This window comes from Venturia canescens, chromosome 6 (genome assembly GCF_019457755.1).
Source record: "Venturia canescens isolate UGA chromosome 6, ASM1945775v1, whole genome shotgun sequence".
Lineage (NCBI taxonomy): Eukaryota > Metazoa > Arthropoda > Insecta > Hymenoptera > Ichneumonidae > Venturia > Venturia canescens.
In genome coordinates this window covers 23,170,478-23,183,179 of record NC_057426.1, presented here as the reverse complement: position 1 = coordinate 23,183,179, position 12,702 = coordinate 23,170,478, and the positions used below count along the sequence as shown (strand labels likewise).

Below are 12,702 nucleotides of genomic sequence, written 5' to 3'. Positions count from 1 at the left end.
TCGTGAAAAAGTTTTAACTGTTAAATTCTCAAATTCATCTTCAGTGAAAAAGTTTCAATTCTCAATTTTTCAAATCTATTTTTCGTGAGAAAGTTTCAATTGTCAAATTCTCAAATGCATCTTTCGTGAGAAAGTTTTAACTTTCCAATTTTCAAATTTATCTTTTGTGAAAAAGTTTCAATACTCAAATTTTCAAATCTATTTTTCGTTAGAAACTTTCAATTGTCAAATTTTCAAATCTATCTTTCGTGAAAAATTTTCAATTGTCAAATTTTCAAATCTATTTTTCGTGAGAACGTTTCAATTGTCAAATTTTCAAATCTATCTTTCGTGAAAGAGTTTCAATTGTCAAATTCTCAAATGCATCTTTCGTGACAAAGTTTTAACTTTCAAATTTTCAAATTCATCTTTTGTGAAAAAGTTTCATTACTCAAATTTTCAAATCTATTTTTCGTTAGAAACTTTCAATTGTCAAATTTTCAAATCTATCTTTCGTGAACAAGTTTCAATTGTCAAATTCTCAAATGCATCTTTCGTGAGAAGGTTTTAACTTTCAAATTTTCACATTCATCTTTTGTGAAAAAGTTTCAATACTCAAATTTTCAAATCTATTTTTTGTGAGAAAGTTTTAACTGTCAAATTTTCAAATTCATCTTTTGTGAAAAAGTTTCAATACTCAAATTTTCAAATCTATTTTTCGTCAGAAAGTTACAATTGTCAAATTTTCGAATCTATCTTTCGTGAAAAAGTTTCAATTGTCAAGTTCTCAAATTCATCTTTTGTGAAAAAGTTCCAACTGTCAAATTTCCAAATTCATGTTTCGTGAGAAAGTTTCAACTGTCAAATTTTTAAATTCATCTTTCGAGAGAAAGTTTCAATTGTCAAATTCTTAAATTTATCTTTCGTGAAAAAGTTTTAACTGTTAAATTCTCAAATTCATCTTTTTTGAAAAAGTTTCAATTCTTAAATTTACAAATCTATTTTTCGGGAGAAAGTTTCCATTGCCAAATTTTCAAATCTATCTTTCGTGAAAAAGTTTCAATTGTCAAATTCTCAAATGCATCTTTCGTGAGAAAGTTTTAACTTTCAAATTTTCAAATTCGTCTTTTGTGAAAAAGTTTAAACTGGCAAATTTTCAAATTCATGTTTCGTGAGAAAGTTTCAACTGTCAAATTTTTAAATTCATCTTTCGTGAGAAAGTTTCAATTGTCAAATTTTCAAATTCATCCTTCGTGAGAAAGTTTCAATTGGCAAATTCTCAAATTTATCTTTCGTGAAAAAGTTTTAACTGTTAAATTCTCAAATTCATCTTTCGTGAAAAAGTTTCAATTCTCAAATTTTCAAATCTATTTTTCGTGAGAAAGTTTCAATTGTCAAATTCTCAAATGCATCTTTCGTGAGAAAGTTTTAAGTTTCCAATTTTCAAATTCATCTTTTGTGAAAAAGTTTCAATACTCAAATTTTCAAATCTATTTTTCGTTAGAAACTTTCAATTGTCAAATTCTCAAATGCATCTTTCGTGAGAAGGTTTTAACTTTCAAATTTTCACATTCATCTTTTGTGAAAAAGTTTCAATACTCAAATTTTCAAATTCAAGTTTCGTGAGAAAGTTTCAACTGTCAAATTTTCAAATTCATCTTGCGTGAGAAAGTTTCAACTATTAAATTCACAAATTTATCTTTCGTGAAAAAGTTTTATTTGTTAATTTCTCAAATTCATCTTTTTTGAAAAAGTTTCAATTCTTAAATTTACAAATCTATTTTTCGGGAGAAAGTTTCAATTGTCAAATTTCCAAATCTATCTTTCGTGAAAAAGTTTCAATTGTCAAATTCTCAAATGCATCTTTCGTGAGAAAGTTTTAACGTTCAAATTTCAAAATTCATCTTTTGTGTCAAAGTTTCAATACTCAAATATTCAAATCTATTTTTCGTGAGAACGTTTCAACTGTCAAATTTTCAAATTCATCTTTCGTGAGAAAGTTTCAACTATTAAATTCTCAAATTTATCTTTCGTGAAAAAGTTTTAATTGTTAATTTCTCAAATTCATCTTTCGTGCGAAAGTTTCAATTGTCAAATTCTCAAATGCATCTTTCGTGAGAAAGTTTTAACTGTCAAATTTTCAAATTCATCTTTTGTTAAAAAGTTTCAACCGTCAAATTTTCAAATTCATGTTTCGTGAGAAAGTTTCAACTGTCAAATTTTCAAATTCATCCTTCGTGAGATTTCGTGAAAAAGTTTTAACTGTTAAATTCTCAAATTCATCTTCAGTGAAAAAGTTTCAATTTTCAAATTTTCAAATCTATTTTTCGTGAGAAAGTTTCAATTGTCAAATTCTCAAATGCATCTTTCGTGAGAAAGTTTTAACTTTCCAATTTTCAAATTCATCTTTTGTGAAAAAGTTTCAATACTCAAATTTTCAAATCTATTTTTCGTTAGAAACTTTCAATAGTCAAATTTTCAAATCTATCTTTCGTGAAAAATTTTCAATTGTCAAATTCTCAAATGCATCTTTCGTGAGAAGGTTTTAACTTTCAAATTTTCACATTCATCTTTTGTGAAAAAGTTTCAATACTCAAATTTTCAAATCTATTTTTCGTGAGAAAGTTACAATTGTCAAATTTTCGAATCTATCTTTCGTGAAAAAGTTTCAATTGTCAAGTTCTCAAATTCATCTTTTGTGAAAAAGTTTCAATACTCAAATTTTCAAATCTATTTTTGGTGAGAAAGTTACAATTGTCAAATTTTCGAATCTATCTTTCGTGAAAAAGTTTCAATTGTCAAGTTCTCAAATTCATCTTTTGTGAAAAAGTTCCAACTGTCAAATTTCCAAATTCATCTTTCGTGAGAAAGTTTCAATTGTCAAATTCTCAAATTTATCTTTCGTGAGAAAGTTTCAAATGTCAAATTCTCAAATTCATCTTTCGTGAGAAAGTTTTACCTGCTAAATTCTCAAATTCATATTTCGTGAAAAAGTTTTAACTGTTAAATTCTCAAATGCATCTTTCGTGAGAAAGTTTTTACTTTCAAATTTTCAAATTCATCTTTTGTGAAAAAGTTTCAATACTCAAATATTCAAATCTATTTTTCTCGAGAACGTTTCAACTTTCAAATTTTCAAATTCATCTTTCGTGAGAAAGTTTCAACTATTAAATTCTCAAATTTATCTTTCCTGATAAAGTTTTAACTGTTAAATTCTCAAATTCATCTTTAGTGAAAAAGTTTCAATTCTCAAATTTTCAAATCTATTTTTCGTGAGAAAGTTTCAATTGTCAAATTCTCAAATGCATCTTTCGTGAGAAAGTTTTAACTTTCCAATTTTCAAATTCATCTTTTGTGAAAAAGTTCCAACTGTCAAATTTTCAAATTCATGTTTCGTGAGAAAATTTCAACTGTCAAATTTTTAAATTCATCGTTCGAGAGAAAGTTTCAATTGTCAAATTCTCAAATTTATCTTTCGTGAAAAAGTTTTAACTGTTAAATTCTCAAATTCATCTTTTTTGAAAAAGTTTCAATTCTTAAATTTACAAATCTTTTTTTCGGGAGAAAGTTTCAATTGCCAAATTTTCAAATCTATCTTTCGTGAAAAAGTTTCAATTGTCAAATTCTCAAATGCATCTTTCGTGAGAAAGTTTTAACTTTCAAATTTTCAAATTCGTCTTTTGTGAAAAAGTTTCAACTGGCAAATTTTCAAATTCATGTTTCGTGAGAAAGTTTCAACTGTCAAATTTTCAAATTCATCCTTCGTGAGATTTCGTGAAAAAGTTTTAACTGTTAAATTCTCAAATTCATCTTTAGTGAAAAAGTTTCAATTCTCAAATTTTCAAATCTATTTTTCGTGAGAAAGTTTCAATTGTCAAATTCTCAAATGCATCTTTCGTGAGAAAGTTTTAATTTTCCAATTTTCAAATTCATCTTTTGTGAAAAAGTTTCAATACTCAAATTTTCAAATCTATTTTTCGTTAGAAACTTTCAATTGTCAAATTTTCAAATCTATCTTTCGTGAACAAGTTTCAATTGTCAAATTCTCAAATGCATCTTTCGTGAGAAGGTTTTAACTTTCAAATTTTCACATTCATCTTTTGTGAAAAAGTTTCAATTGTCAAGTTCTCAAATTCATCTTTTGTGAAAAAGTTCCAACTGTCAAATTTTCAAATTCATGTTTCGTGAGAAAATTTCAAATGTCAAATTTTTAAATTCATCTTTCGAGAGAAAGTTTCAATTGTCAAATTCTCAAATTTATCTTTCGTGAAAAAGTTTTAACTGTTAAATTCTCAAATTCATCTTTTTTGAAAAAGCTTCATTTCTTAAATTTACAAATCTATTTTTCGGGAGAAAGTTTCAATTGCCAAATTTTCAAATCTATCTTTCGTGAAAAAGTTTCAATTGTCAAATTCTCAAATGCATCTTTCGTGAGAAAGTTTTAACTTTCAAATTTTCAAATTCGTCTTTTGTGAAAAAGTTTCAACTGGCAAATTTTCAAATTCATGTTTCGTGAGAAAGTTTCAACTGTCAAATTTTCAAATTCATCCTTCGTGAGATTTCGTGAAAAAGTTTTAACTGTTAAATTCTCAAATTCATCTTCAGCGAAAAAGTTTCAATTCTCAAATTTTCAAATCTATTTTTCGTGAGAAAGTTTCAATTGTCAAATTCTCAAATGCATCTTTCGTGAGAAAGTTTTAACTTTCCAATTTTCAAATTCATCTTTTGTGAAAAAGTTTCAATACTCAAATTTTCAAATCTATTTTTCGTTAGAAACTTTCAATAGTCAAATTTTCAAATCTATCTTTCGTGAAAAATTTTCAATTGTCAAATTCTCAAATGCATCTTTCGTGAGAAGGTTTTAACTTTCAAATTTTCACATTCATCTTTTGTGAAAAAGTTTCAATACTCAAATTTTCAAATCTATTTTTCGTGAGAAAGTTACAATTGTCAAATTTTCGAATCTATCTTTCGTGAAAAAGTTTCAATTGTCAAGTTCTCAAATTCATCTTTTGTGAAAAAGTTTCAATACTCAAATTTTCAAATCTATTTTTGGTGAGAAAGTTACAATTGTCAAATTTTCGAATCTATCTTTCGTGAAAAAGTTTCAATTGTCAAGTTCTCAAATTCATCTTTTGTGAAAAAGTTCCAACTGTCAAATTTTTAAATTCATCTTTCGTGAGAAAGTTTCAATTGTCAAATTCTCAAATTTATCTTTCGTGAGAAAGTTTCAAATGTCAAATTCTCAAATTCATCTTTCGTGAGAAAGTTTTACCTGCTAAATTCTCAAATTCATATTTCGTGAAAAAGTTTTAACTGTTAAATTCTCAAATGCATCTTTCGTGAGAAAGTTTTTACTTTCAAATTTTCAAATTCATCTTTTGTGAAAAAGTTTCAATACTCAAATATTCAAATCTATTTTTCTCGAGAACGTTTCAACTGTCAAATTTTCAAATTCATCTTTCGTGAGAAAGTTTCAACTATTAAATTCTCAAATTTATCTTTCCTGAAAAAGTTTTAACTGTTAAATTCTCAAATTCATCTTTAGTGAAAAAGTTTCAATTCTCAAATTTTCAAATCTATTTTTCGTGAGAAAGTTTCAATTGTCAAATTCTCAAATGCATCTTTCGTGAGAAAGTTTTAACTTTCCAATTTTCAAATTCATCTTTTGTGAAAAAGTTCCAACTGTCAAATTTTCAAATTCATGTTTCGTGAGAAAATTTCAACTGTCAAATTTTTAAATTCATCGTTCGAGAGAAAGTTTCAATTGTCAAATTCTCAAATTTATCTTTCGTGAAAAAGTTTTAACTGTTAAATTCTCAAATTCATCTTTTTTGAAAAAGTTTCAATTCTTAAATTTACAAATCTATTTTTCGGGAGAAAGTTTCAATTGCCAAATTTTCAAATCTATCTTTCGTGAAAAAGTTTCAATTGTCAAATTCTCAAATGCATCTTTCGTGAGAAAGTTTTAACTTTCAAATTTTCAAATTCGTCTTTTGTGAAAAAGTTTCAACTGGCAAATTTTCAAATTCATGTTTCGTGAGAAAGTTTCAACTGTCAAATTTTCAAATTCATCCTTCGTGAGATTTCGTGAAAAAGTTTTAACTGTTAAATTCTCAAATTCATCTTCAGTGAAAAAGTTTCAATTCTCAATTTTTCAAATCTATTTTTCGTGAGAAAGTTTCAATTGTCAAATTCTCAAATGCATCTTTCGTGAGAAAGTTTTAACTTTCCAATTTTCAAATTTATCTTTTGTGAAAAAGTTTCAATACTCAAATTTTCAAATCTATTTTTCGTTAGAAACTTTCAATTGTCAAATTTTCAAATCTATCTTTCGTGAAAAATTTTCAATTGTCAAATTTTCAAATCTATTTTTCGTGAGAACGTTTCAATTGTCAAATTTTCAAATCTATCTTTCGTGAAAGAGTTTCAATTGTCAAATTCTCAAATGCATCTTTCGTGACAAAGTTTTAACTTTCAAATTTTCAAATTCATCTTTTGTGAAAAAGTTTCATTACTCAAATTTTCAAATCTATTTTTCGTTAGAAACTTTCAATTGTCAAATTTTCAAATCTATCTTTCGTGAACAAGTTTCAATTGTCAAATTCTCAAATGCATCTTTCGTGAGAAGGTTTTAACTTTCAAATTTTCACATTCATCTTTTGTGAAAAAGTTTCTGTTCAGAAAAGGGCGTGGTTCGCCGTTCTCTCGCGTGGGGCCCTCAGTGCACGGTTGGTCTCTCGCTTGAGCTCGGCGGTGCCGTGCTCTCTGCGCGCGCTCCCCTCCCTCGTGCTTTACTTGCCGGTAGCTCACCGGCGCCTTCTACGCCCTTCTTCCACGGATTTCGGTACGCGACGGATCGATTGTGATCCTCGTGCTTCGGGCTTTTAACGGATTCTCTTCCAAATCTTCTAATTTTTCAACCGTTCTACTAGTGTTCCTTCTTAAATTTCTTGAAGTGCCCGGTTTGATTTCGCGATTTACGCCCGCGTAATTGAAGCGTTCACTTTGAGCAATTGTCGGTTTTCCTAACGTGGTTTTCGGTTCTATAACATCGGAATTATTTCTCTAACGGCTCTCTTCGATCATTTCGCCGCCATCTTGGCCACCTGTAGACTCTTCGAAACCATTGTGAACTCTTCGACTAATAAAACTGTGATATTTTTTCCCATTTTTTACACCAAATTCTTTCGGCTTCAAGTGATTTATTTCTCCTTCACCCGGCCATACAATTTCATCCACGATTCCTTCTCACAAACCAGGAATTCTTCTCAAAAAATTACATGGTCCTTCGAGCCGGATCGTGAGTTGGATTTCGTGGAGGTTTTTGTATTTTTTCCGGCATAATTTTCACGGTGAGTCGGACTTCAGTGCATAAAAAATTCGGTGCCTTCAAGGGATTCAGTGCAGTGAAAAATCTCGTGGCTGCGGGACACGTGGTCGCGCGCGCGCGAGCTCGGTATCGATCTCCTCTTTGTGCGGATCTTCGTAGTGCTGTCTCCGTCTCTCACACAAAGCCTCCAGAACGTGCTTCGCTCTCTCTAGTCACTTGGCAACGAGTCTCTCGCCGGATCACTTCAATCCTTCACCGGGTAAGGCGACGAGGCTCAGTGACGTCATCGCTCCGGTTTCTCACTTCGCGAGATCGCTTCAAGGAGTAAGTACCGCACAATTCTTAACAAAGAAGCGTGCTAACTTCAACGGCCTCCTTCGCTCAAGTTCAATGTTCTCAGGAGTTCTCATTAAATTCCTCCTGCAGATCATTTTTGATAATATTCGCGACTGAACCGCCGCTGCATTCCGCGATTTTTGCTTCTTTCGTACTTCTTCGAACAATCTTTTGCGAGTGGTTCACCGCGATAGTCTTGAACAATTTTCTTCGCGCTTTTCAGACATTTTCGCGAGTGTTTCGCCGCGATCTCTCGGACTCTTTCGCGAGTGATTCGCCGCGATATTCAACGCATTCCTTCGAACACTTTCGCTTGTGTTTTCGCCGCGATTTCAGACTCTTCCGCGAGGGATTCGCCGCGAATTTACAAAACTTTTTGTGATTCATCTTCGGAGATTTTCGCGAGTGTTTTCGCCGCGATATTTCAGACTCTTCCGCGAGTGACTCGCCGCGATTTTTTCAAAACATTCTTTGACTCCTCCTTGGAGATTTTCGCGTGTGCTTTCGCCGCGAATAACCCAGGCGTTTTCTTCGTATTCTTTCAGACATTTTCGCGAGTGTTTCGCCGTAATCTTTCGGACTCTTTCGCGAGTGATTCGCCGCGATATTCAACGCATTCCTTAGAACATTTTCGCGAGTGTTTCGCCGCGATCTCTCGGACTCTTTCGCGAGTGATTCGCCGCGATATTCAACGCATTCCTTCGAACACTTTCGCTTGTGTTTTCGCCGCGATTTCAGACTCTTCCGCGAGGGATTCGCCGCGAATTTACAAAACTTTTTGTGATTCATCTTCGGAGATTTTCGCGAGTGTTTTCGCCGCGATATTTCAGACTCTTCCGCGAGTGATTCGCCGCGATTTTTCAAAACATTCTTTGACTCCTCCTTGGAGATTTTCGCGTGTGCTTTCGCCGCGAATAACCCAGGCGTTTTCTTCGTATTCTTTCAGACATTTTCGCGAGTGTTTCGCCGTGATCTTTCGGACTCTTTCGCGAGTGATTCGCCGCGATATTCAACGCATTTCTTCGGAGATTTTCGCGAGTGTTTTCGCCGCGAGATTTCAGACTCTTCCGCGAGTGATTCGCCGCGATTTTTCAAAACATTCTGTGACTCTTCCTTGGAGATTTTCGCGTGTGCTTTCGCCGCGAATAACCCAGCATTTTCTTCGTATTCTTTCGAACATTCTCCCGAGTGACTCGCCGCGAATATCTCAGGCAGTTTCTTCGTATTCTTTAGTACATTTTCGCGAGTGTTTTCGCCGCGATAATTCAGACATTGTCTTCGCCTTTCTTCAGTCATTTTTCGGGAGTGCTTCTCCGCGGTACCTTCGGTCGACTTCGTCGATTTTCAAACATTCTTTCGCGAGTTTTCACCGTGATATTTTCAGTCGACGTTGTCGATTTTCAGACATTTTCGTGAGTGCTTATCCGCGGTACCTACGTTCGACTTCGTCGATCTTCAACATTCTTCGTGATCTTCTTCAGGCATTTTCGCGAGTGTCTCGCCGCGATTTTTTTAGACTAATCCGCGAGTGATTCGCCGCGATTTTTGAAACTTTTTTTTGACTCTTCCTCGGACATTTTCTCGAGTGTTTTCACCGCGTTTTTCAAAAACTTCTGTCGGCCCTTCTTCGAATTTGTTCGCGAGTGCTTCGCCGCGCCAATTTGGACGCTTTTTCAAGTGATTTCGCCGCAACATTTTTGAACGTTTTCGCGAGTGATACGCTGCGATATTCTTCGGTCGACTGCGTCGCCTCTTCAAACATTCTCGCGAGTGATTCGTCGCGATATTTTTCTACCGACTTCGTTGCTTTTTCGGACATTGCAAAAGTATTCACTGGCTCTCTTCCGGTCTCCCCGTGCACATCATCGCGGAAAGTGATTTTGCTGCGCTTCTACGGTACCCTACGGGTTTTTCCAGACATCCTTTTTTTCGTTTCTCCGACTTTTCAAGTGTATCGGGAGCATTGCGACTTACAATCGCAACACTGCGGAAATACATGGGGGATACTTCATTATATTTGTTCGGGCTATTCCTTTAGTGTTGCGACGGAACAATTATGATTATTGTACCGCTAACTATTTGGGTTTCCTTCGAACGATTCGTCTTCATTCTGGTTTGCAATCGGGAGTGTTCACGACTTACAACCGTGGCACTTCCGGGCAAATTGTAGGATTAATACAGTGTATTCCTTCGAATAAGTTCGGCAATACTTCGACTTTCGCCTTTCGGTTAAAGAAATTCTCGGCTATGTGAGAGCAGCCCGCTGCTGCTTCGCAATTGAAATATTCGCGGTTCTCTTTCGAACAATTCAAACAAGTTTATTGGTCATCTTCCGGTGTCTACGTGCGCTTCATCACGTACAGTGATCCCTCATCGCTTCGACGGTGCTCTACGGAATGATCCAGCCTTCGTTCGTTTTCTACGATTTTTCGCGGTGTCCTTCGTTTGTCTTCTTTTGCCACGCGCTAGTCATGTATCATTGGTTCTGGACATTTTCACGCGGGTTAACCAATCATGACTACGGTCCAAGCAAACTCGAACGTCGCATTCCTGGTCTCTACAGCACCTTCCAGTGCATCAGCGGTTCCGCCGACGACGCACGCGGGGAGCAATCACCGTTTATCTCTCGTCTCTTCACGTCTCTTCGGGTTCTCTCTCGGTCACGGCCTTCACTCTCCGGATTCTACCCGCTTCGCTTCCTTCTTTCACTTCAACGGGACGAAAATCCTGGCATCACTTCAACGGCTTACAGCTAGCCGATCCAGAGTTTCTTCAACCTCGGCACATCAATCTCATCATCGGAGCCGACTCCTACGGCAAATTAAATCGAGTCGGAGGTCATAAAAGGCCAGCCTGTCGATCTTATCGCTCAACGAACCTTGCTTGGATGGACAGTACTTAGGCTAATCTCGGAGACATGCGCTATTCCGGCTTACCTTCGTCACATCCTGTCTCAGAGCTTCTAGAAATTTCCCTTCAACTTCAAAGGATCTGCACTCGCGGTTGCCTTCCCCTTCAGAAATGGACTTCAAATTCACCAGCGGCTCTTCAACATCTTGACTCTTCAGCCTTACAACCTGAAGCAGTTTCGATTGAATCGGAGGATTCGACGACGAAGCTTTTGGGCCTAGTCTGGGATCCCATCAAGGACGTATTTCGGTTCAACCTTCAGGCAAACTTCTCTTCAACAATAACTAAGCGGATCGCCCTCTCGGAAACTGCTTCCTTGTTCGATCCCCTTGGTTTTATTTCTCCGGTAATCATTACAGCCAAAATCTTCATGCAGGAGCTCTGGCTCGCAAAACTGCAGTGGGACGACCTTCTCCCGGAACGACTTCAACTTCGGTGGTGGCAATTCCGTGAAAGCTTGAGCGATCTGCCCCTCATTTCGCTTCCTCGGTGGCTACATTCGTCTCCCACGGACTCGGTCGAACTTCATGGGTTCTCTGACGCTTCGCAGCTAGCCATGGCTGCTGTGGTTTACCTTCGATCAACTTCTTCAGACGGCTCGACTTCTGTCACGCTCCTCGCTTCCAAAACGAGAGTGGCCCCTCTAAAACGGCTAAGTATCCCTCGCCTCGAGCTTTCGGCTGCTCTTCTACTGGCTCGGCTCATTGCATACATCCAGAAAATGCTTCCGCTAAACGGCGCGCCTGTCTATCTCTGGACGGACTCGTCGGTTACTCTCACCTGGGTCTCTTCACAACCAGCTCGCTGGAAAGACTTCGTCCGGAATCGAGTTTCACTCATTCAAGAATTGACTTCAACGGCAAAATGGCGCTTCATTTCGGGAAAGGAGAACCCAGCGGACTGTGCTTCGCGAGGACTGACTCCTCTTCAGTTGTCCAAGCATTCTCTCTGGTGGTCCGGTCCCACTTGGCTAATGAACACTTCGGAAAACTGGCCGGCACAGCCACTAAACCTTCCCACGGACGCTCCACTCGAGCATCGGCCCGGCTTCAGCTTTACTTCAAATCTCGAGCCAATAGGCGAGATTTGGGATCTTGTTCAACGGTATTCTTCATTGACACGACTTCTTCGAATCACGGCAATGTGTCAACGAGCTCTTCATCGTTTCAAGCGCTCCTCACCGGTTCGGACGGACATACAGCTTACTCCAGACGATCTTGAACAAGCAAGACTCTTCTGGGTACTACATATACAATCGGCTCATTTCGCTGCGGAACTTCGATCAATCTCAAACGGAAATTTTCTGACACGGGGTCATTTCCTGTCGGCCTTGACTCCCTTCATCGATTCGCATGGAACTCTTCGCGTCGGGGGACGCCTGCAGCATTCCAGTCTAAATTCGGAAGTAAAACACCCGGTGATTCTTCCTCGTCATTCGACGTTTACGACGCTCGTCATCACTGACGCGCACTTCAAGACTCTTCACGGCGGAACTTAATCGACTCTGACATTCCTTCGTCCCAACTACTGGATCGTTGGAGGTCGAGCACCAATTCGATCCTTCATTCTTCGTTGCAAGAAAGGTTTACGGTTTCGAGCACTTCAAGCTCAACAGTTCATGGGTCAACTTCCGGCCAGCCGGTCGTATTTCACCCTGGAAAAGACGAACTCACCCGAGTCGTCACACTTCGCACGGCCTCAACATTCAAGCGGCCCATTTCGAAACTATGCATCCTTCCGGTTACTTCTTCGTCAACATCGGTTGCCGAAGGCGGGGAGTATGTTCAGAAAAGGGCGTGGTTCGCCGTTCTCTCGCGTGGGGCCCTCAGTGCACGGTTGGTCTCTCGCTTGAGCTCGGCGGTGCCGTGCTCTCTGCGCGCGCTCCCCTCCCTCGTGCTTTACTTGCCGGTAGCTCACCGGCGCCTTCTACGCCCTTCTTCCACGGATTTCGGTACGCGACGGATCGATTGTGATCCTCGTGCTTCGGGCTTTTAACGGATTCTCTTCCAAATCTTCTAATTTTTCAACCGTTCTACTAGTGTTCCTTCTTAAATTTCTTGAAGTGCCCGGTTTGATTTCGCGATTTACGCCCGCGTAATTGAAGCGTTCACTTTGAGCAATTGTCGGTTTTCCTAACGTGGTTT

The 12,702-nt window shown here is 37.1% G+C and overlaps 1 protein-coding gene across 1 annotated transcript; it reads left to right on the top strand.

Moving 5' to 3' along the window:
• Positions 1-10,565: 10,565 nt before the first annotated feature.
• LOC122412700 (uncharacterized) lies at positions 10,566-12,056 on the top strand. Its single transcript, XM_043422436.1, has one exon. The coding sequence runs from the start codon at positions 10,566-10,568 to the stop codon at positions 12,054-12,056; it is 1,491 nt and encodes a 496-aa protein (XP_043278371.1).
• The last annotated feature ends 646 nt before the right edge of the window (positions 12,057-12,702 follow it).